The sequence below is a fragment of the Ascaphus truei genome, chromosome 4 (assembly GCF_040206685.1).
Source record: "Ascaphus truei isolate aAscTru1 chromosome 4, aAscTru1.hap1, whole genome shotgun sequence".
Taxonomy (NCBI): Eukaryota; Metazoa; Chordata; class Amphibia; order Anura; family Ascaphidae; genus Ascaphus; species Ascaphus truei.
Window position 1 is genome coordinate 118,777,545 of NC_134486.1, and position 24,385 is coordinate 118,801,929.

The window sequence follows — 24,385 nt, forward strand, 5'->3', positions numbered from 1 at the left end:
GTTAGAGGACATTAGATTGTCGCTTTTTATTCTTCTGTATTGTTTGCAGCACTGGAGGACATGGACTGGATGAGGATGAGGGTGGCCTTTATTGTGGCAACCTGGCAAGGGTGAGTGCAAGATTTCTTAACTTTTTTTATGCTGATTAATGTATTTTAAATGGGCAAATGCACTATTATCCAAATGTGGATAATAGTAATTTTGCCCATTACTGTACTGTATGTTTTAGGGTGCGTGGGGGGCGCGGAGCGAGGGGGGTGTATTTATTTAAAAGTATTTATGTATTTTATATTTATTTTTTGGGCACAGGATTGGTACTGCAGGCAAACAGGGACCCGACACCTGTGGGGACCACCCGGGGGCCACCGCCGGCCTTTAATATAATTCCTGTGCAACCCCCCAAAAAATTAAGATATTTGATGTATGTTAAGAGGGTATAGGAGTTGTTGGGGGCAAAGGGGGTGGGTGTGTTGTATATTCCAATGTTCATTGGGGGCAATTGTCCCCAATAAACATGCTATTGTGCCTTAACCCCTTCATTGCCTTAGCGGATAGCGCTAAGGTAATGAAACAGCTTTAATGTAATTTGTTTTAATAGTGTGCGAGAGCAGCGAGTCTCCTGAGTTGAACCGCTTTGATTTCTGACTCAGGGACCCCCTGTGTCCCGAGTTACAGGCCCTTGTATGGGGCATCGGATGCCAGTGTCGCCACCATTTTAATTGCGTTGACGTCATGTGACATGTAAATAATGGAGGCGATACTGGCACCCCATATCTGGGCCTGTAACTCGGGAAGCAGGGGGTCCCCGAGGCTGAAATCAATGCAGTTCAGCTCAGGAGACCCCCTGCTCCCGCACAATATTAATAAAAATTACATTAATGCAGGTTCATTACCTTAGCGGATATTGAAATTAATTATTGTTAATTGATATGTGTGTTTTGATACTAGTGTAGATGTGTAGGAGGTCTCCAGAGCTGAACCGCATAGGTTTCAGTCTCGGGGACCCCCTACTTCATGAGATACAGGCTCCATTATGGGGTGCCGGTATCCCCCTGCAGGATTTAAATCCCCCGGTCACGTGACGCTGGAGCTTTAAAAGCACAGGGGATATCGGCACCCCATAACGGGGCCTGTATCTCATGAAGTAGGGGGTACCCGAGGCTGAAACCAATACGGTTACACATGTACACTATTATTAAAATGTATATTTATGCTTCACGATCGCCTGTAAGAGCCGTGCATGGAGACCCAACGTCTCCATGCAGCTCTTGCAGGCTTTTTTTTCTATCAGCTGTCGCGCTTTACAAGTTTAAGCACGATAGCTGGGGGTAGCTGGGGGGTGGGGGGGCGGGGGGAAGCAGCTCGCGCGATCTGGCATATTTTTACTTGGCCGGAACAAAATGCCCTGAACTTGTTAGTGAATTGCGCCTTTGGCTTCACTTTTTAATGGCCATGCAAAAAAAATCCAATCGGGCACAAAAACGCGGAGCTTAGTGCATTGCCCTCACTGTGCTGTAAAAACCCTTTTTCAATGTTCCTTTTGTGTTCCATGAAACGTTCTTTTAGAGATCTTTTCGTCCTCTCAATATATTGGAGTCCGCAAGGGCATTCCAAGAGATAGACAATATATTTTGTTCTACAATTCATAAATTGCTTGATCTTATAGTTTTTTTCTGTTACCTTTGATTGGAATGTTTTATTTTGTGATTCGGCAAAGGTGCATGTTGTACAGGTTTTTCTACAATTAAAATATCCATTAGGTTTCATAGGAATCCAGCACTGTTGACAATTTCCTTGAGATTCAGTTTTCAATTATATGGGGGTTAAAAAACTTTTTAGATTCCTATTCTTTTTATATACTATTTTAGGTTTATTGGATAATTTGGGTTTTAAAATTGGATCATTTAGTAAAATATGCCAATGTTGATTAAAAATCCTATTAATTGATCCTGGTCCTTCACTGAATCTGGTGTATCATCTAATCCTTTATTAAATCCACTATTATTTTTTATCTGTTTATTGTTAATTAAAATTTCCCTATTTAATTCAGAAGCTTTCTTAAAAGATGATTCTATTAATGCAGGATTATAATTAAACATTTTTAAATGTTATTTTATAACATTGGCATCTGATTGGTAATCCACATCTCTCAAACAATTTCTGCGAACTCTCTGGAATTGTCCAAAAGATATATTATTAATCTATTGTTGATGGTGACCACTGGACGCCTATAGTTATAGATGCAGCGGCCGTTATTCAAACATATCACGCGTTGTATACCTCGGAACACCTATGTCAAGGCGCGTCATGACCGCGTGTTGACTCGTTTTTATCAAGTGCAGAAAATGGCATTTTAGTGTTCTGGTTTTTAAGCACCTGCAAATTGGCACAGTACTGTACTGTACACATTACAATTTATTAATTTCTGCCACAGAAACGCGAAGAATTGTACCCAAAGAAATCGGGATCCATGGAATTCAAACAAAAACCTGCGTGATTGGCCGCGTGGAGTACAGCAGCGCACACGAAAACGGCTCCGTGATATATTCTAATAACGGCCGCTGCATCTGTATCTGTTACAATCAACATTCTTTCTAAATATTTTAGTATGGATTTCTTTATTATCAATTTGAAAGAGTTCTAAATCTAACATTTCAATTTTTGTTTTATCCTTACAGTATGTGAATTCTAACCCAAATTCCAAATTCTTTAAGGTAGCCAGAAATTCTTCCAGGATTTCCACTTTTTGCTTTTCCAAATAAAAATAATATCATCTAAAAATCTTTTCCAAAGTTTAATATTCTTTAAAAAGGGATTATTGTTCCAAATAAATAAATGTTCCCAAAATCCCAAAAATAAATGAGCAAACCTATTGGAGTTTTGAATTGCAAACTCTAACCCCGAGGGGTCTGAATACTAATATAGATTTAGCAGCATTTCTCAGATGATGTACAAATACAGTATTAACGTTTTGTTAAATACCTTTAGGTCAATTTCCTTTAGAATAATGTTTTTTTTTAACTTGTAGTTTTTATTCTTTTGAAAACACGGCATTAATACATCTTATAGCCAGTACTGCGTCATGCGATATCAATATCTCATGTGCATCTTAGCGTACGTAAACATTAGTCGGAGTTTAACAGGGTGGTATAAACATGAAGATAAGCAACAAGTAATACATAATATATAATAAATAATAAAGAATAATGGAGGGGGGGAGGGGGGTGACCGGGGGGGGGGGGGGGGTATGACCTCGTTCAACACCCCTGGACCCTGCATTTGTCGGCTATTGTTGGTGGAGATCTTTAGTAGGGTATTGTTTGTGTATATGGGTACTATCTGGTGTTCCTCTAGGATTTAGTTAACTACCGCATCATAGGAGAACGCATTTACAAATTATTAAAGCAGTATTGTGGATCTCTCTACCCCTGGGATGTCTGTCTGGGCCAGCCAAGGCGTCCAGACTTTTAGGAAATTTTCGCCAGTGTCATTAACTAAACTTGTTAATTTTTCCATCTGGCATACGTACCAAATTCTGTTCCGAATCTTGGGGATTGTAGGAATTTCACTTTGTTTCCATAATGCTGCGATCTCGCACCTCACAGCTGTAGCAAAATGAGCTATTAGTTTGAGGTCTGTTTTTGTGATACTCCGTCGGGCTCTGCCAAGTAAGAAAAGTCCGGGATCAAATGGGATTTCGAGGTCCAAGATCCTCTGTAGCCAATCCTTGATCTTACTCCACAACGGGACCAGCCGGGGGCAAGACCACAGCATATGTAACAGATCAGCGGGTTCTCCACATTGTCTAGGGCACAATGGGGAGCTTCCCTTTACAAATTTAGATAGTCTAAGTGGGGTAAGATACCACCTCATGAGGACTTTATATGCGTTCTCCTTTAATGGTGTACAAATCGAGCTCTTTGCAGCTGCAGTTGCTATTTGAGTCCATTCATCTGGATCTATGATCTCGCCCAGATCTGCTTCCCATTTTAACATATACCCTAGTTTGAGTGTTACTTTAACGCTAGAACCGACCACTTCTCTATACATCTGCGAAGTAAGTCCCTTTGTATTTGTCTTTCTCAGACAGAGCTTTTCGAATGTTGTCAACGATGGGTGTGGGTTAGAGTTATTGTAGAAGGCTCTGACCTGGAGGTATCTATAAAATTCTGTATGTGGGATATTTTTATCCTCTCTAATTTGTTCAAATGTTATGATTTTGTTGTCATCCTCCAGATCCTTTAATCTCGTTATATTATTGTGTTTCCAAGTTTGAAAGTTTGCGCTATGCATACCTGGAGCAAAATGAGGGTTTCCCCAGAGAGGTGTCATCAAAGTATTTTTGGTTGTTAGTCCACATTTAAATTTGGTGGCATCCCAGATTGCTAAAGAATTGGTAAATGAGGATAGCGGCGGGTGTATAGCATTTTTCTTGCTATTTTTGGGGTCCATAATAAGTTGCTTAGCTCCAGTGGGGAGCAAGCTTTGTTCTCCAACGCAACCCATCTCTTCAAATCGGGTGTATCTGCCATTGGGAAAGTTGGCATAATTGGGCCGCATGATAATATGAAAACAAGCAAGGTACTGCTAAGCCCCCTTCCATCGGTTGTTTTAGTAGGGTCTGCTTTTTAATTCTAGCTTTTTTGCCCCCCCCCATATAAATTTAAAGATGGAGGCTTGTAACTCGCTAATGTCTTTCAGATTCAACGGTACCGGGAGGGTTTGAAACAAGTATAAGATGCGAGGGAGAAGATTCATTTTTACACTAAATATTTTGCCTATCCATGAGATGTTGAATTTCGCCCAGCGCCTTATATCCTCCTTCATTGTTTTGATTAACTTGGGGTAATTTGCTTTATAGATGGATCTAAAATTGTCAGTGATAAATACTCGTAGGTATTTGATTGCTGTGCGTTGCCAGCAGAAATTGAAATTTAGGGAAATTAGTTTTTCGTCTACTTTTGGTATAGTGACATTCAAGGCCTCTGATTTTGACTGGTTAATTTTGAACCCTGAGATTTTGTTGAACTGATCTAGCAAATTGAAAAGATTAGGGAGAGAGGTGAGCGGTTTTGACAGAACCAATAGGACGTCATCTGCGTAGAGCGCTATTTTGTGTGATTGGTCATCAAGCTCGAGTCCTGAAATATCAGGATTATCTCTAATTTTAGCCGCTAGCGGTTCCATACACATGGCAAAGAGTAGGGGCGAGACGGGGCATCCCTGTCTCATACCACTCTTAATCTTAAATAAGTCCGATGGGAAACCTTGGTGTATGATTTTAGCTGTCGGACCAGCATATAGCGCCATGATAACGGATATTAATTTATTCTCGAAACCGAATGCTCCAAGCGTAGCCTTTAGGTATGCCCAGTCGATCCTATCGAAGGCTTTTTCTGCATCTAGACTTAACACCATAATTTGTACTTTTTGTGAATTGGCTATTTCTAGCAGATCAATGATTCGTCGGATGTTGTCTCCCGCTTGTCTATCTTTAATAAATCCGACTTGATCTGGGTGTATCAGTCTAGGTAGGATCTGACTTAATCTATTGGCAATCAATTTAGCGTAGATTTTTATATCTGTATTAATAAGCGAGATGGGCCTGTAACTTTTACAATCTATTGGGTCCTTGCCAGGTTTGTGAATTATAGAGATTGACGCTTGGAGCATGTGTTCCGGGAAGGGATCTCCTGCCAACACCGCGTTGAGCATGTTGAGCAGATACGGGGCCAAGGATTCACTATATTTTTTATAATACAGGTCTGAAAAGCCGTCTTGTCCCGGGGCCTTTGAGGGCTTTAGATTGTCGATTACGCTGATAAGCTCCACCATGGAAAAATCTCAACTCAACCCCTCTCTCTCCTGCTCTGTTAACCTTGGCAAATTCGAGCTTGCAAGAAGGGATTCGCGGGCTCGTTCTGTATTCTGGTTCTGTACTGTTTTATCCCCGTTATATAATTTCTCATAATATGCTTTGAATTCTTCAACAATTACGGCAGGGTTTCCGGATATGGAACCCGAGGGTCTTCTGATGGCTTGTATACTGTAATTAGGGGGTCTATTTCTCAATTTGTTTGCGAGCATAGTATCTGGCTTGTTTGCCTTATCGAAAAATTTCCTCTTTAACCAATTCAGTGAGATATCAGCCTGGGAAGTCAATAGCAAGTTGAGTTCTATTTTGGCGTCTTTAATTGGTTTGAGTAAGCCGGGGTCATTAGACTGTTTATGGATGTCAGAGAGGTCTTTTAGTTTGGACTGTAAGAGCTTAATTTTGGCCTCTCGTTCTTTTTTCCGTCTTGAAGCGATACTGATTAGTACGCCCCTTAATGTTGCCTTGTGGGCCTCCCAGAGGGAGAGACAGGAGTTCACTGATCCCTTATTTAGTTTAAAGTACTGATCTATTTCCTCGGCTACTACTCGGGCTGTTTCAGGTTTTTTTTAGAAGGGATTCATTTAGCTTCCAATTTGCTCTAGGTCTGTCTAGAATTAGCTGGGTGCACCTTAGCTCTATAGGCGCATGATCCGACCATGAAATATCATGGATCCCAGTGTGGGAGATCTTCGGAACCAGTCTGCTAGAGATAAAAAAGTAGTCGATTCTGCTATAAGATGAGTGAGGGTGCGAGAAAAAAGTGTAGTCTCTTTCGTGGGGGTGTTGTTCCCTCCATATATCTATTAGACTGTTCTCTTTTAGACCCATACAAAGTGTGTGGGATGTGTTTTTAGTATAGCGGAGTTGGGAGCCCGATCTGTCTAGTTTGGGGTTAAGGGCTGTGTTGAAATCCCCCGCTACTATTATTGGACCCTTGGCAACTTTACTCAGCTTTTTGAACACTACTGTGAAAAAGTTAGGTTCCAGGTCCCCCGGCGCATATATGGATGCTATTGTTAGTGTCTGTCCATTTATGGTGCCGATTAAGATTATATATCTGCCGTCTTTGTCTCTGATTATCTTTTCTGCTTTAAATGGACATTTATTGTGAAATATAATTGCTACACCCTTTGTTTTCTTAGTGGAGGACGAGAGGTAAAATTGGTGAAACCTTTTGTCTAGATATTTTGGGGAGCTAGTCGCGCTGAAATGAGTCTCCTGAAGGAGTACAATATCCACTTGTTTACGCGGGTAGTCAGCAAATGCTATTCGACATTTCAACGGGCTGTTTAAACCTTTTACATTATGTGATAGGATTATCAATCCCATTCTAAACTATCTGTCTGGACTGTCCTAACCATAGGTTTGAATGTGAGGTGTGAGTGCTTGTGCTTTACCTTCTCTTCCTCCCACCGACATGTAGGTGGGCATCTGGGGTGTCCTTCGGAGTATTGCGAGTCTCGTGGCCAACCGGGACGGGGAGGGGTAGGGGAAGAAAACACAGGGTAAAACATAAGGTAAAGTAACTTAGGAGATCTTTTTGGGATTAGAGTCCCCGTTGGATCTCTTGCCTTTGGATGAAAGTTTGCGATCCACACATCCATGTCTGGTGTGTGGATAACCGGGTTAGCCCGGTCCTTTCCAATCCAAAGGACTTTATTGAATGTCCTGCATCTACCCAGGACATTCTCTTCCGGCAACATAGCGAGGGCCGGGGATGGGAGCCAGCCTCCCTCGACTTTGCTTGATCTAGAAAAGCTATTGAACACTCTTAGAACACTCTTGGATATGTAATAACATTACTAACATTATCTCAACAGGTGGGTAAAACCAACTTGGAGCCAATTTGGCTATCTTTGCTAACTTATACATATCCATGTATATGAAAATATATGCCGATAACTCAGGTATACCTCGTGTGGTAGACTGTCCTGATCTGGCCTGACCTTTTGGGTTGCATGGCTAATTTTAGGGTTTATGATATCGTTTCATCTATCCTGTACCCCTCTATCCTATTAGGATCCCTCGCTTCCCCCCTGTGTCCCCAATATGTATATATGCCTCCATTATTTTATCCATAAAGGATAGACCTTATGTGTCTCCCTTTCTTCCGCATTCCCACAGTTTTATTACTCATAATACGCAGCTGCCGTATGTCAGTTCTGGCCGGGGGAGACTGTGTCTTTCAGTCCTGTCTTTGTGGGGGCGATACCCACAGTATGTAATGGCCGCTGCCCCCGCGGGTCTAGGGCCTCTGCTCCGTCTCTTCGTCCCCTTTCAGACTCTCGGCCGGGAGAGGGGGGGAGGGTGGGGAGGTGGTGCGTTGCACCCTTGATGTGTTCCCTGCCAGCCTTTTCTGCCTCTGGGTGTCGTGTCCATGCTCCTTTGCCCGGTATCCAGAATTTTGGTCGGGTGTACCAAGATGGCCGCCATGTCAGGATGCAAATTTGAACCGTCTAACTTTATTCCAACTTTTTGCGAACAAATGGACAGTCTACCGGTATTGCCCTTTTAAGCCTTAATTGATCCACAATTGGTATCAATTAGGTGTCTTCTCTTGGGATTTTCGCTCCGAATTCGTCACTCTGCTCCAGCTCTGCTCAGGAGAGGATGTGGACACCCCCAGCTCCCTCCAGGTCAGTGGATTCTCCTCGTAGGCCCAACTTTTTCAGAAATTGGCCCTTTTCTTCTATGGTACGCAAAGTGAAGGCTGTACCATTCTTTAGAACCATGAGACCAAAGGGGAAAATACACCAGTAGCGCACCCCTTTGTTTCGCAGCAGCCTGGTTATGGGCAACAGGGACCTCCGCTTAGCAAGAGTAGAAGGGGCCAGATCTTGAAATATTAAGATCTACCATGCCCGCTGCTCTGGAGATTTGACACACCGCCTCTTTAATCCTGAAGTAGTGAAGGCGGACAATAATGTCCCTCGGAGGATCATTAGGCTGCGGTTTAGACCTTAGGGCTCTATGGCATCTGTCTAAGTGTAGTTCTGACTCAGATTTATCGGGGAAGAGGCTGGTCAGCCATTTTGTAATAAAGTCCTCGGGGTCTGCAACTTCCTCAGGGACACCCCGCACCCTGATATTATTGCGGCGGTCCCTGTTTTCCGCATCTTCCTGTTTACAGGCTAGTTCGTTTATTTGTGCTTGTAAGTTGGCTGAGGTTTTATCCTGCTTGCGGACTGCCTTAATCGTGGAGTCTAATCTTGTCTCGATCTCGTCTGTTCTGGCGCCAATGCTATTAATATCGCGCCTCAGGTCAGCCAGTTCATTGTGCATATAAGCCTTCATTTCGTTGCAGAATTCTCTCATCACTTTGCAGGTGATCGATTCTGTGTCTCCTGGGGTCGTGCATTCCTCCGGTAGTTGATCCTCCTCGGATTCCGATCCTGCGGGTGGTGTCGGAGTTCCCGCTCCATCTTTGCGCGCCGGATCGGACTTGTTGAAATACTTCGTGAGTACCGTAGCTGTACGGCCCGTTTTTGGTTTTGTCGGCATCGTGTTTTCTTCCCTATCTGTAATATCTGTAAAGTCAGCGATTTTGAGTAAATTTTATGATGGTGAGTGTCTGTTTAGTCGTCGAGGGGCGCGGAGATCACACTCTAGGCTTCCATGCACCTAGACCTCCCTGAAGAAGTAGTTAATTCTACGAAACTAGTTGGATGTAACATTCTATTGCCTTATATCTGCTTACATTGGCCTTTGTCTATGTATTGGCCTGTCCTATTTTTATTTCATCCTGTGTGCTGTTTTGGACACTTGTGAGAGACTTTGTAAGACTGTTCAAACTTCCCTATTGAATCCACCACTGCTGTGTAGACAGTGACGTCATTACACAGCGTCCCGCGACGGAGCGGCATCGTGGCACGCTGAGGGCACCCCAGCAAGCTGCGTTTTAACCTCTGTGCAGAGGATACACCTGCCGAGGTACAGGAGCAGCTTCATATCGGCCAGGAAGCAGGAGCGATTTCATCGAGCCCCAGTACCAGCTGCTGAACCTGGCTGCATGAAGGGAAATCCCCTTGGGAGTGAAAGACTGACGTCCTGCCCCAGAATCAACTGAGCTGCATCAGCAGAGGGAAGCAAGCACCCGATTCTACAGTTAACAGCTGCCGAGTGGTAAACAGTGTGATACACACTACATGCCTTTTACCAACTTTTTTCATGTACGCAGATATATTACCCCCTTTTTAATTCTATAATATATTGTTGAATTTGCTTCACTATTTGGCGTTGTGCGCTGTTTTCTTTTGTTTCCATTCACCTAGACCTCGCGCATGCACCTCCTCTAGAATAATGTTTTTAAATATTTTAAAAATAATTTTTAAAATAATTAATTTTTTAAAATAATTTTTTAATGAATTTTTTAAATAAATTACATATTATATATATATATTTTTTTTAAAGAATTTTAAAATATTTTTAACATAATTTTTTTAACTTCATTTTATTTGCAATTTTCAATGGGATACAGAAAATGAAAAGGGCAACATTTAGGACCACATCTAGCAGTTTTCACATTAAATAACATACGTTCCAGTCCAGCCAAACTTTCAGCCAAATTTGAAAAGTCTTATTGGGGTCAAATTAACAACTATCATTAACACATTTAAAGAATAACCAAACCAGGCAAATACATAGGGGAAGGGGGCGGGCGGGGGGGGAGGGAAACTACTTAAGTTTTTAACTTGTCTGTTCTCCAGTACCCATGTTCTATAGGAAATGCTCATTGTTTCAGGCTTTGTGCGCTTGACTTCTGAGGGAGCGGTTGTTCCTCTCTATATAAAGGATAACTCTCTATTGTCCCCTTGTCCCCCTTCTCCCACAAACCAGGGATCCCAGACTTGGGAAAACTTATGGCAGATCTCTCTCAGGAATGCAGTGAGTTTCTCCATAACAGAGATATGCCAAATCCTACGTTTAACAATGGCCATAGAAGGAGCCTCCTGTTTTTTCCAGGATGCCGCGATACAGCATCTCGTGGCTGACATGATATAGGCGATCAACTTGGCTGAGGCTCACGGTATATCTAGAATTGGCCTTCCCAGGAGGGAACCCCATGGATTTGGTTTCAACTTAACATGTAATAGCCTAATGATCAGTTGGAAAACAAGCTTCCATAGGGGAACCAGTTTTGGGCATCTCCACCAAATATGTAACATCGAACCATTTTGTCTGCATCCCCTAAAACAGGATGGCGAGTGAGAGTTAAATATCGTGTGGAGCCTAGCCAGTGTCATGTACCAGCGATACAGTAATTTGTAGGAGTTCTCTTTTACCACAGTGCATATTGAGCTTTTTGCGGCAGCTTCCAATATCTGCCCAGTCTTCGTCTTCGAGGACCTCTCCTAGTTTACCTCCCATTTCAGCATATAGACATTTTCCACCTGCATCACAGCTAATTAGAATATGGTACAGGGCAGATACAGGCGATTCCCCGACCCTGTAATATTGTGTGACGAAATGTTTTACCAACAGGTAGCAAAATATCTCAGAGGGGGGCAGGTTTTTTTTTTTTTGTAAATCTGGGAACGGGATAAGCCTGCAAAATGAAAACAGTTCTCCTACTATGACAATACCAGCAGCCCTCCAGCTTGGAATGCACCTGTCGCTCTACATGGGTCAAAGTCGGGGTTGCCGAAGAGCGGGATCATAGGAGAACTTACTGTTGTGAGTTTGAATTTAAATTTCAGACAGTCCCAAAGTGTTAGGGAATGTCTGATCATAGGGTGGGATAGAGTGTTTGGTGGCCTATTGATTTGGTTAGCCATACAAGGGTTTTGATGTCCACTGGTTTGGACTCAGCGTTCTCTATATCTACCCATCCTCTAGATTGCGGATCCGAGTTCCATAGTAGCAGCTGACTTAGCTGGGAGGCCTGATAGTATTTCAGAAGATTGGGGAGGGCTAACCCCCCAACCCTGTGGACCTATATAGCACCTCTCTCTTGACTCTTGGGCGTTTCTTGTTCCAAACAAACTTGGTAATGCAGGATTGGAGCTCCACAAGATCTTTAAGTGGTATCTTAATGGGGAGAGTGCAGAAAAAATACAATATGTGTGGAAGGAGATTCATTTTAATAGATATTATTTTGCCAATCCATGAGATATTGTATTTGCTCCAGGATTCCAAATATTTCTCAGATGTTTAATTGGTTTTGGATAATTACATTTGTATATGGTTTCATATGATTTTGTTACCTTAATTCTGAGATAGGGGATATACTATAATGCGTTTGCCATGAGAAATCAAAGTTAAGTTTGAGAAGCTTTACGGTGTCGCTGGGCACGTTCACTGCCAATGCCAGGGATTTGGTATGATTAATTTTAAAGCCCGATCTGTTTCCAAAGTCATCAAGAGATTGCTAGAGGTTTGGGAGGGATATTAAGGGGCGTGTGAGGGTCAAAAACACATCATCCGCAAATAGGGAAATGTTGCCATTAACTTTACCTATGGTTATCCCTGAGATGTTGAGATTTAATCTAATAGTGGCTGCCAGAGGCTCTATTGCGAGTGCAAACAGTAGAGGGATAAGGGACAGCCCTGTCTAGTGCCATTAGTTATTTTGGATTTTATCGGAGACACGGCTGGCGCATCTAGCTCTAGCTGAAGGGTGTTGGTAGAGACCCTTGACCGCTTGTAAGAATTGACCTGTAAAACCCATATATTTTAGCACAGAGAACAAGAAATCCCAGTCAAGTCTATCATAGGCCTTTTCAGCATCTAGAGATAAGCAGAGAAGAGGGGTACCTCCCACGATAAGTCTTATAATAAGTCTCCATGGCCATTTTATAATCATAATTATAATAAATAATATATAAATATCTAGAAGGAATATTTTGGAATAAGATGTAACCAAGTAAGATTAATGTGATCATTGTACATTTTAAATTATACCAAGTGCAGTAAAAGTATTCTCTAAATTGTGGAGATATATCTTGTAATTATATAAGGTCAAATATTTAAATAATTATGGAGTGTTTCAATATTATTATTATAATTAAAATTATATTAGAACCTTTTTTTTATAATAATATTTTTTTTATTTAATAAATGACTACCTATTATTGAAGGCCAATATATAATATCTGGTACCTGTGGTTAAGGAATGGATTCATGCCATGTTAAATGAGCAGAGTATGAGCATCAGTAATAAATCATTTTTTATAGAAAGGGATGACTGTATCCCTTTATGTCATTCCATCCTTTTTCTACTAACCACTATGGATTATGTGTCCTTTCTGGTATATAAATTGTACTTTTTCTGATATATGTAGTATGTTCTTTATGGCAATATATATGGTTTTGTGGCGCAATAAAATATTGACTGCTATAAAAGGATACCTCTAAGCTAAGGGGGAACTGCACCCATGCCGCTGTGGAAGAAAGAAGAATCCTTTCGAAACGCGTAGGGAAATTTGTTGACAGGCGCAGGGTCAGAGCTGTGTATAGTTATCTGCAAGAGCTCCTGAAAACCTCCTTTAGTCCTTCCCCCTGCACTGGAGAACAGCCGCAGTGAAACCCGGAAGTACTAGGATACGTGCACGAGCGCAAGTGCACGCGACCCGCCTCACAGGCTGGAAAGGAATGAGGAAGTACACAGGAGCTGCCAGGAGAGGCACCACACATAACCTGATGCCTGAAACAATAAAACACTATTTCATAGTGCTGAATGCAGCACCCAAGAATGTGAGTGGGAATCATTCCCAAGTTTTATTTTTAATTATTTGTAATAAAAATAATTTGCACCACAGAGGGATTTTTGTTGTGCTTTATTATTTCTACAGTTTTGTCTTCTACAGTATTTCATGGGAGTTTTGGAATTCTCTTGAAGAAGAAGCAACAACCGTGATTCGGCATTTTTACATTGAACATTCAATTATCATTGGTAGATTTTTATTGGTAAATTGTAATTTCTCATTTTGGCACTTTATGGATATTTTATGAGTCTCTCACACTCATCTCTGTGTATCCCGATCCTCTGGCGTCTAAGAACAAAAACAAAAACAAAAACACACAACCAAAGAGGTCATAAAATAAAGTCTAGGTTAAGTCTTCACTTTGCTCGCTCATACAATTACTGCAATGAAATGTCATAAAAACGTAAAAGATTTCTACTTGAATGAAATAGTTATCTATTCAGATAAATGTCACCTTACTACAGTACATTATTAAAATAATAAAGTTAGGACTCTGCCGGGTCATCTGATAATACCAAGACATGTTTTTTTCCTCCCTGCATGAGCAGAGATGATTTAAATCCAGAGAATATATTGGTCAAGTGGGAGATACCATTCAGCCCGAAGCATTTGCAAGCCATTTATCACTCAATATGGTGTCACACTTTTATACTGGATCTCGGCATTCTCTATTATAAAACCTTAAATGTGGCAACCCTAGTTTTGGGTGGAGGAATAAGGGTGAGAAGGGGAGAGTGGCAGAAAGTAAGTGGGTGAGAGGGAGAGAGTCCTATTTTACTCAAGTCTAAGTTACTCAAATAACTCTCCCAAGACACCATTATACAATATGTGGAAAGATACCTACTGTACTGTATGCATAAAACTTAACACGCCTGGGACTCTTGGGATATATGCTATTTCAATCATTTGAATAAATGTTGCATATCCAAATTAACAAACAGGATTTCTCCAAAAAGGAAGTAGATCTCCACTTACAAATACTTTTACAATCAGATTCCATTTATTTTCGGAACAGTGGAGAATGCAAAGTTACAGGTCCAGATCGGACCTTTCATCACACCTGATGGCCACGCATAAAGGGTTTTTCTCTGTGAATCTAATTGTTGTCCCCTGTTTCTCTTTTATAATCCAAATGAACATAAATCTCTATTATCACAGGTGTGTTACATTTTTTTAAATCTGGTGTAATTATTTTATATTACTTTTTGCCCAACCAGGAGACTTTAGTAAATAACCGCTGTGTTGTTTTTTTCTCATAGGGAGCTGTTTATGAAGGTCTCACAGCTGCAAAACTTGGGCAAAAACAATACACAGAGAATTGCACCGGATTTATCAAAGGAAAAACTCCAAGGGGGCACAGAATCTGCAAAACCTTTCCCATTGAAACAGATGTAATTTTTGGTTTGTTAACACTGGTGCAGAGTTTTTATACCGGTTTTGCAGCTAGGAGACTTTGATAAGTATGACAAATTATTTTCAATGGGATTCCATTTTTTTGATCAATAGGGTGATGTTTTTTGCACTGGTTGTGCCCCAGTCCTATAGCCAGAAAACATTAGTAAATAGACCTCATAGTCTGAGATACTACTTCCATTCCAAAATAGGATATCACAGAATTGTGTTACTCTTCTGATAAAATAAGAAAGTGTGCGTTTTATTTTAAAATGTTATCTTTGTGGCAAAGAAGAAATTTAATATGGAATTCGTTTAATTAGAATTTATGTCTATGAAAAACTTTGTAAGAATGTCAGTGCAACCTTGCCTTCTAATAGTGATTTAATACAACTGAACTTATGTACTAAGATTATATTTTAATTGTTATTGTGTGTCAAGATCTAAAAATGTGTGCAAACCCTCAAAAAAAATGCTTTATATGCATGAAGGGCATTATGTGAGTTCATATATATAATGTATGTTATTTAAATTTTGACGCATTGCATAATATTGAATTGATTGATTTAATTTAAATAATTTACTTTAAATAAACAGAATGATGTGGTTTTTCTTCCATTATAACTAGAGTTAATAAATACAAATTATTATTATTAGTGGCATATTGTAAGAATAATGCATTTTGTTAACCTATATAATGAACATCCATGCGGCATGAAATACTTGTTGGTTGCTATATAGCAAATTAATTCTGTGCTATGATTATAAACATAGTTGTTAGAGTTTACACCATGTTGAATTTAGCGGACGTGAGTTACTAAAACCATTTTCGATTCATAGGGCGCACATTAAAAAAAATAAGGTTAGTACAAAGGTACACATAACATTTCCATGCATTATTTTAATGCTAAAAAAGCCATGTGCATGGCTTAGTACTGTACATAGGAATCAATGACTTTGCCAATGGAAGAGTTGATGTACTTACACAGGTACTACAATAGAATTTTTTTTCCAAGCTATTTTTGTACTAATTAGTAGAATAATTATAACAGGAATATGTATATTGGTTTAAAAAAAAAAATAAAAAAAAAAAAACATGATGACGCACATTCGTAAGGTTTCAGTTGAGTTTAGGTATTAAATATTTACACTTTGGGAAAAGGTTTCTTAGTTGACTAATATTGTGTGAGAATGTTAGTTTTGCTGAAGCAGAAATTGTGCATCTGGAACTTAACTCAGATTTATCCAATTAAAGTCCCTCTGTTATAGTCAGTGATGTCTTTTATAAATCAAGTTTTATTTATTTATAAAATGTTTTACCAGGAAGTAATATATTGAGAGTTACCTCTCGTGTTCAAGTATGTCCTGGACATAGAGTTAACATGACAAATAATACATGGTTACAAATACAGTTACGTAAGTGAACAGGGTATACATTATATACAAGACATTGCTTGCACAGTTAAAGATAATATATATTATGGGCGTATGTAACAGTTACAGACCAGATTAAAAAGTGTTGTTTTTGTACCATAGAAACCTTATTACTTGATCCCGAAGGACTTTGCATGCTGCATTGTTATTATTTTCATAGCACCTTAAGGCCAAAGCATTGTCAGGACTTATGTTTAGATAGGTAGATCAATAGATTTCCTTCTATATCCTGGCAATTAAAAGGATATACAAAAATATATAATAACCTTATAGAACTACTTCATGTATACAGTACCTGTACTAGATAGTATAGTTTTATTTTCTACTAAAGTGTGATATGTAGAAAAACACAAGGGGAGCGATAATACCTTAAAAAAAGAAAAAACACTACATAGTGCAAATATTCTATGTACAGTACAACAAGCGTGAAAAATATGGGAGCTCCCAAATGCACACTAACAATAGAGTAGGTATATAAGAGCAGAAATTCCAGCCGTGGAAAGGGATGATTCCAGGCCAGTGTGGTAGGAGGACATCAAACCTCAAAAAGAGAAAAACACCATAGTGTAGATAGTAATAAAATGTATTTACGCCAAAGGATAAAAAAGGAAGCTTACAGTATGGATGAAATAACACAGCAAGGTATACACAGTGCAGGAGGGATATTCTGCCAAGTCGCGACCTGCGTCTGCGGGTATTCCGAAGCTGACTCTCTCTCTCAGTCTGATCTGTGAGCCACGCTCTAAGCGTTTCACCGTTCTAATTAACGGCTTCGTCAGGACTCCTTCGGAATACCCGCAGACGTCAGTTCCGGTGGAGTGAAAGACCGGAAGTGACGTATCGGCCATAGCGCAGATGCGGATGCGGAAGAGATCCACAGAGGTGTCGGTGAGGAGCAGTCCTGAGGTCGCGACTCGGCAGAATATCCCTCCTGCACTGTGTATACCTTGCTGTGTTATTTCATCCATACTGTAAGCCTCCATTTTTATCCTTTGGCGTAAATACATTTTATTACTATCTACACTATGGTATTTTTCTCTTTTTGAGGTTTGGTGTCCTCTTACCACACTGGCCTGGAATCAACCCTTTTCACAGCTGGAATTTCTGCTCTTATATACCTACTCTATTTTGCATTTGGGAGCTCCTACATTTTTCACGCTTGTTGTACATATAATATTTGCACTATGTAGTGTTTTTCTTTTTTTAAGGTATTATCGCTCCTCTGGTGTTTTTCTACATATCGTTCCTTTGGACCTTAAAACAGTCCTATCTGAGGGTTTGAGTGATCATTTTTACCTTCCATTCACTGAATTTTAGATTGCACTTTATTATTATGTGTACCTAATTTATTGTGTGATATTAGTCACCATATTTGCACTGTATTATTTTGTGCACATATTTATATTATATTTTTTGTGTTATATTAGTCACTTAATAGTTATTAAGTTTTCACTTAGCACATTTTGAGAGTATATTAGAGCGCCATCTAGTGTTGTTTTTACATACTAAAGTGTTTTTACATACTAAAGTGTGTTACTAAAGCCTATTACCAATCATTTACGGACATTTAGTTTGTTTTTGTACTTTTGTTAAAAAATAAACCATCTATGCATAATCCCTCTTCTCTGCGTCCAATGGAAAACTCAATTTATTTTCTTTATAATTAGTCCATTCTTGGATTTCATTAGATACTCAAAAATAGGAAAAAAATAGATATGTTTACCAACGTGAATTTTTATTATTACTACTGTGTATTGCATTAATTAATTAATATAATATACCAATAAAAAGCATATCTGATTGAATTAGTAAAAAAAATGGCTGTATTTTTTTTAATGCTGAAAATGATAGAAACACACTTTACATTTTATCCTCAGGTCAGTCTTGACTCCAGAGTGCGGGAAGTGATCAACAGGAATTTGCTGGATCCCACCCCTCACATGTATGAAGATGCCCAACTTCAAATATACACCTTGATGCACAGAGACTCTTTCCCAAGGTTTTTAAACTCACAGGTTTACAAGGCTCTTCTCGAAAGTACAGAAGAATCAACCACTGAATCTTAGCTCTACATTTCGGATAACATATTGGGTTTTTTTTTTGGTTAGCAGAACAGATATGTAGTTTAATAACATCAGACACTAAGTTCCCGGTGAACTTAAGTCGTGCACTACTCAGGCTACTGTGAAACATAATAAAAAAAAACTTCTGGTCTCTGTCTCAATTTCCCCAAGGTCTTTCATGCTTGAGTTTAACAAATAAACAACACTGGAATTACCACATTTGTTTTACACACCATTCACTTGAGTAGATGATATATTTGGTGGACTATGAACAGACTCCTTGTGTTTTCTCATAATGCATGTGCAAGGGTAGAAACTGTCTTTTATTCACCACTCAGTTCTTGCAATATAACCAGTTGCATTGAGTAAATATGAAGTTAAGAACATTTTATGTGCAATACAATCTTAAGTTAAAATGTTGAAAACAAACCTTGGCTTGGTTTGTATTTCTTTAGTCAATAGTTTATAGTGATAAGCCAATTTTAAAAGGAAACAGTGTTTTTAGGAGGATGTAAGAAGAGGGATACTTTCAAGCCAATACTTTTGTACAAGAAGAAAAGATGACTAGCCTTTGTGGAAAAAAAAAAGAAATTGAAGTGGGGATTCCCACGAATGTTCACTATCAAACTGTGGCATTTCTTTTATTTATTTTTTTTACAGAGTTTGCAATGTCAAAGAAGCACAAACCATTTTAAAGGATTCATGGCTGAATTACCAAATTTCTGAGCTCATATTGTTCATTGTTATAAAAAATAAACATATTTATGTACATTTCAGATGTCATACAAAAATTTCTTTAATAAAACTGGCCATCCAGTTTTAACATTGTTGTATAAATATTTCAGCCACAAAAATGAATAAATAGCTTGATACTTTAGTAGCTGGAGATAAAAATATAAATTAAAAAAAAACTTTACCTACATGTAGCATTTGAAAACATTTAGATTAAGCTATTGTCTTCTTAAATGAGAAATGCTTGAAATACTTGTTTTTTTTTAGTTTGACAAAAACGTTGTCTTGTACAATAGCTACATAAAAAATAAAAAATAAATATCTCAGCTTTTTTAATATAATTCATTTTGTACCTCTCCTTGATAGGCAAGGAGCTGTATGTAGATGCCAGCGTTGAAACCAAACTTTTATTGTTCAAACAGAATGCAAAGACCGCAAACTGGCAAAATCTCTTTGCTGTGTCTTCTTTATGGTTTAACTACTGTTTGCTTGGCCTAGTTATATATATACAAAATGTGCTGCGAATAGTAGCACATTTTGCATTATCTAATATCAACCAGAGCGACAATTAAATGCTTGTTTAAAACTTTAATTGCATGTGCTACAACTGGCAAACCTGGCCTTATTTTGTTTAACAATTTATTTTTTATTTACTTTTTACTACCTCTATTTTTTTATGGTTTGTTTCTCCAGATTTGGTTACTTTTTTTACTTGAAACACAGGTTTTGTTTTTGTTTGTTTTTGGGGGGGGGGGGGGTTTGCATGACTTCACACATATGAAAACATGTGTTATAAGATGTTTTAAATTTGTAATTTGTACAGAATTCAGGAGAAATTGATTAAAAGGGCTATTCTCTGCTCCCTATGCAAATATTTTACCTGTGTTAGTGTTTGACAGAATAGGGTTTAAAGAAATTAAAAAAAGTTCTAGATAGAAGAAAAATAGGTTCTGTTTACACTGAGGCTGCTGAATATTCTGTAGTATTCAGCACTTTTAAAACATTATTATTTATAAAGTTGTAGATAAAATGCAAGATAAAAAACTTTATTACAATAATTTCTTTAATAAACACTTGTTTTGTCTGAAAATGTTACTGTGCTATGACAGACTTTATTCATATTGGTCACATCTGTTTGCCATATGAATAAATGTGTAATGATCCTCAGAGAGTGGATGATTTTAATAAAGATATCTATGTGCGTAGCAAAAAATATTACTTTTTACTATGGTTTTTTTCAGAATGTGAAAAATAAAAAATATATATATTTCCTAGTAATATTTCCATGTTGTGGTTTGAAAGACCTGCAGATACCGAAATATAGTGGTAGGAGATTAATTCCTACCTTAAATTATATTTACTGTGTTGTTCTATTTTTTGGTGTCATTTTAGATGTTATGGTGCTCAGGGCGCAATAACATGGTGCAGGTTGGAATTTAATCTGTATGGATGTAAAAAAAAATGTGTAGAGGGAGATCTGGACAGAATTCCTGTTCATTTGCAAGCTTTTCTTTAGAGGCACTTGTTTATATTACTAAACTTCAGCCTAAGAAAGGAATAACTAGATTATTTGTTGTACAGTATAAGATAAAGTTCTGAGAGTAAGAAAAGCTGTCAATTGTTCTGTATGATGGGATACAATGAATATTTCTCAACAGTCTACATATTCCAATTTAAGTGGAAATATGGACATCCTGTGTCCCAAACAAAATCCCGGGCTTAATCTCTCAGTTTGATTTTCCCTTTCTTTTTGACAAGCGTTACAGATCACACTAACTGATCTGTTATGTTCTTGATTCTTTCGATAATAGTCCCAAATGGATTATAAGAGATTTCAATGCATGATAATTATATTTATTAAGCAGTGATTGCTACTGCTGCAACAAAATAAAAATAAAATTGCATGTGTTGTGCTTGTACCAGATTTTTCTTCACTTGTGATAAAATGCACATGTGTTATTTAGTTGTATCCGACCTTGCTAAATTTGCTCAAGGTGGCAATTCTGCTTTAAAATAGATATAGGTGCAGTCAAATTTAGGGGCCTATGCAGAGAGCAGCGCTATTTCGAAATTCGCCATTTTTTGGAGAAAATCGCGCAGAAAGCAGCAGAAAATGGCGAGTTCCGAAAAACGCGCCAATTTTTATTTTCTATTTGTAAAACTCGCCTCGCGGCTGGCGAGAACCTCAATCTCGCCAGTTTTAAAAATATCCTAATGCAGAGAGGCGCGAACGGCATCTAGCGGCTGTTCGCGCCAATAAAATGGCGCGATTGTCTCCTTTTTGCCTCGCCAGAAAAAATTGGCAAGAAGCTGCCGCTCGCGGCCATTGCAAAGGGAAAAAAAAGGCGCGAATTTGTTTTTACACGTTTCTGAAGCGCGCATCTCGCCAATTTAAACTCGCCACACGCATCCATGTTAAACATAGCAGAATTCGCACTTTTCTGCATATGGAGAATAAAACTCTCCAAAAAAGCTACTTTTTAATAAATTCGCCAATTTTAAAATTCGCTGCTCTCTGCATAGGCCCCTATGTCTATTTCCTATTTTTTTTAACAAAATACTTTAAGATTTAATTTTCACCATGGTCTCATATATAATTGTGACATTCACCAGAAGTTCTCTGTTTTGAAGAAATATGGATATAATTATGACAGCCCCTAAGAAAATATTACTTACTGTACTGTCAATTCTTAAATGTTATGCTGTTCAGTGTTAGTATTTTTGGCCTTCAGTTTAAAGGTTGTTAAACTATTAAACAAATGTTAAATATAGAAAAATATTGTCACAGTGTCTATTTCAATTACCTCCAAAGCGTCTCCTTCTGAGCTTTTGGAATAAACGCCATAGTCTACCCATTTCCTTATCTGTTCTAAATCCTAAATCCCCATCTGTTTCTTATCTAATAATTTTCAAGCCATGTAATAGTTTTCAAGATACATATTTCTAAGTGTGACTGCACCTGTGAATGATAGAGATCAGTTGCTCTCAGTCTTGTCACTAGGAGCATGGTTTTTTTCACCATCTTGTGTTTGATGACACATGGGAGCTCGAGAAGGGACTTGCCTTAGAACAACTATTGGGGATCTAGGGAAAGGGAACTTGAAATTGTCACTTTATTTCATGTGCCTCAGGTACTAAAAATTATATTGGATGCTCTGTGGCAGGGACTCCTTCTGCCTGTATCATTCTACTATTTACACCTCTGTGTATGTTGACCGCACTACCTGTACATAATAAATTATGTGAGCCAAGTAATGAGAAGCATATATTTAAAAGAAACAAATATATACAAAAATATTTAATTTAATTAAGATATAGGACAAAAATCACACTTTATGTCAGCAACAAAAAATGGTGACTCTAGATCCAAATATATATGCAGATTGCACATGGTGCTATGTAATAGCTATTTGCCTTTATACTGTGGCTGCATTGATGTCAACACTATGTGAGTCATTTATCAAGGTGTCAGGAATGCCACAGATGCTATAATGATGCAAATAGGCTAAGCTTTATATTAGCATAATGAATTGTCTTTATAAAGAACATTCACACCAGTGTTAAGGAACTTGTACATATGTACAGTACAATCCCTCCGAAACAAATACAAAGAAAATCAAAGCACTTGTATACATATTTAGCACACTTTTTGTTTCGTCTTAAAAATCATTCTGTATATTGAGCACATAATGAATGAAAGCCAAACTCATTACTTCATCTGGAAGACCGTTTATATACTTTGAGTATTAAATACATACGTTTATATATATATATATAAACCAGAATCCCTTGCTGCAGTGGAAGTGCTGTTTGCTGGGTGATAATGGTGAAAGACAGGGTTGCAGACCTGTCTAAGACATGCAAATGAATATACAGGAATATTTACAGTTGCTTTATGCTTTACTGTGGAGGGTTTTAGTCACTTTTTTTACCCACCATAACCTTAATAGTCGTGGTGATTACCTACTCTTATCTCATTTGAGCAAATGTCAGTAAGCCAACCTCACACTGATGAGACCCATCAAGGTTGAAACATGACTGTGAGTGGGTTAACTGACTTTGCATCTCCCAAGTCCTTGCTTAAAAGCTGTGTTTAAAGCAGCATGCATTGACTAAGGGTTGCTCATGTAATGTGAGCATGAGATAAAAAGTGGCACTGTGTGCTCATTTGCATGTCATTTCCCAGAATCCCTTGCTGCAGTGGAAGTGCTGTTTGCTGGGTGATAATGGTGAAAGACATGGTTGCAGACCTGTCTAAGACATGCAAATGAATATACAGGAATATTTACAGTTGCTTTATGCTTTACTGTGGAGGGTTTTAGTCACTTTTTTTACCCACCATAACCTTAATAGTCGTATATATATATATATATATATATATATATATATATATATATATATATATATATACAGTGTTCGACAAACCTATACATTTGCTCGCCCCGGGCGAGTGGATTTAACATCGTGGCGAGCGCCTATTGGCCCAAGCAGCATACGTTTGGTACTAGGTGGCGAGTAGATTTTTTTGTGTGGCGAGTAGATTTTTTGGTGATTTGTCAACCACTGTATATATATATATATATATATATATATATATATATATAGCAAATGGAAATATTACTGTATGCTCGTTTCCATGACTTAGGCAGGTCTACAACCCCGCATTTCACCATTATCACCCAGCACACAGCACTTCCACTACAGCAAGGGATTCTGGGAAATTACATGCAAATGGACACATATATATTTAAAAAAAAACATAAAATCTCAGAATAAGTTAATAAAAAGAAAAAAGATAATCTCTGCAAACAACATGAAATGAAACTAAAAAATGTTTTGTTTTTTTAAGTTGAATATCACAGATTGCACATTGAAGAATGTGATGCAAATGTGATCCATAATTGTTGAAACTTGTATCAATTTCACATCTGGCATAACTGATGTTCCCTCCTCGTCACAAAAAATATATATTTAGAAACTGAATCATTTGTGGTCTCTTATCTAATTCAATGAAACTTTTATTTTTTATGAGTGTACTGAATGTTTTCTGATGTCTCTGTGATGGAAATCACTAACAAAATGTATTTCCTTTCCAATGTAATGTAGAGCAATTAAATGAGTACAGAATTTAAAACTATGTAAATGCATTATGCATTATCCTAACTATATATATATATTTTGCTGCT

At 38.3% G+C, this 24,385-nt stretch overlaps 1 protein-coding gene across 3 annotated transcripts in view; it reads left to right on the top strand.

The window, feature by feature from the left end:
- Positions 1 to 23,556, top strand: part of RGS17 (regulator of G protein signaling 17) — a 202,382-nt gene extending 178,826 nt beyond the window's left edge. For all 3 annotated transcript variants that reach the window (XM_075596497.1, XM_075596499.1, XM_075596500.1), the window contains exon 5: positions 18,282 to 23,556. In XM_075596497.1, the coding sequence (XP_075452612.1) occupies positions 18,282 to 18,470 (189 nt within the window). In that variant the 3' untranslated portion in view covers positions 18,471 to 23,556. The remainder of the gene's footprint in view (positions 1 to 18,281) is intronic.
- The last annotated feature ends 829 nt before the right edge of the window (positions 23,557 to 24,385 follow it).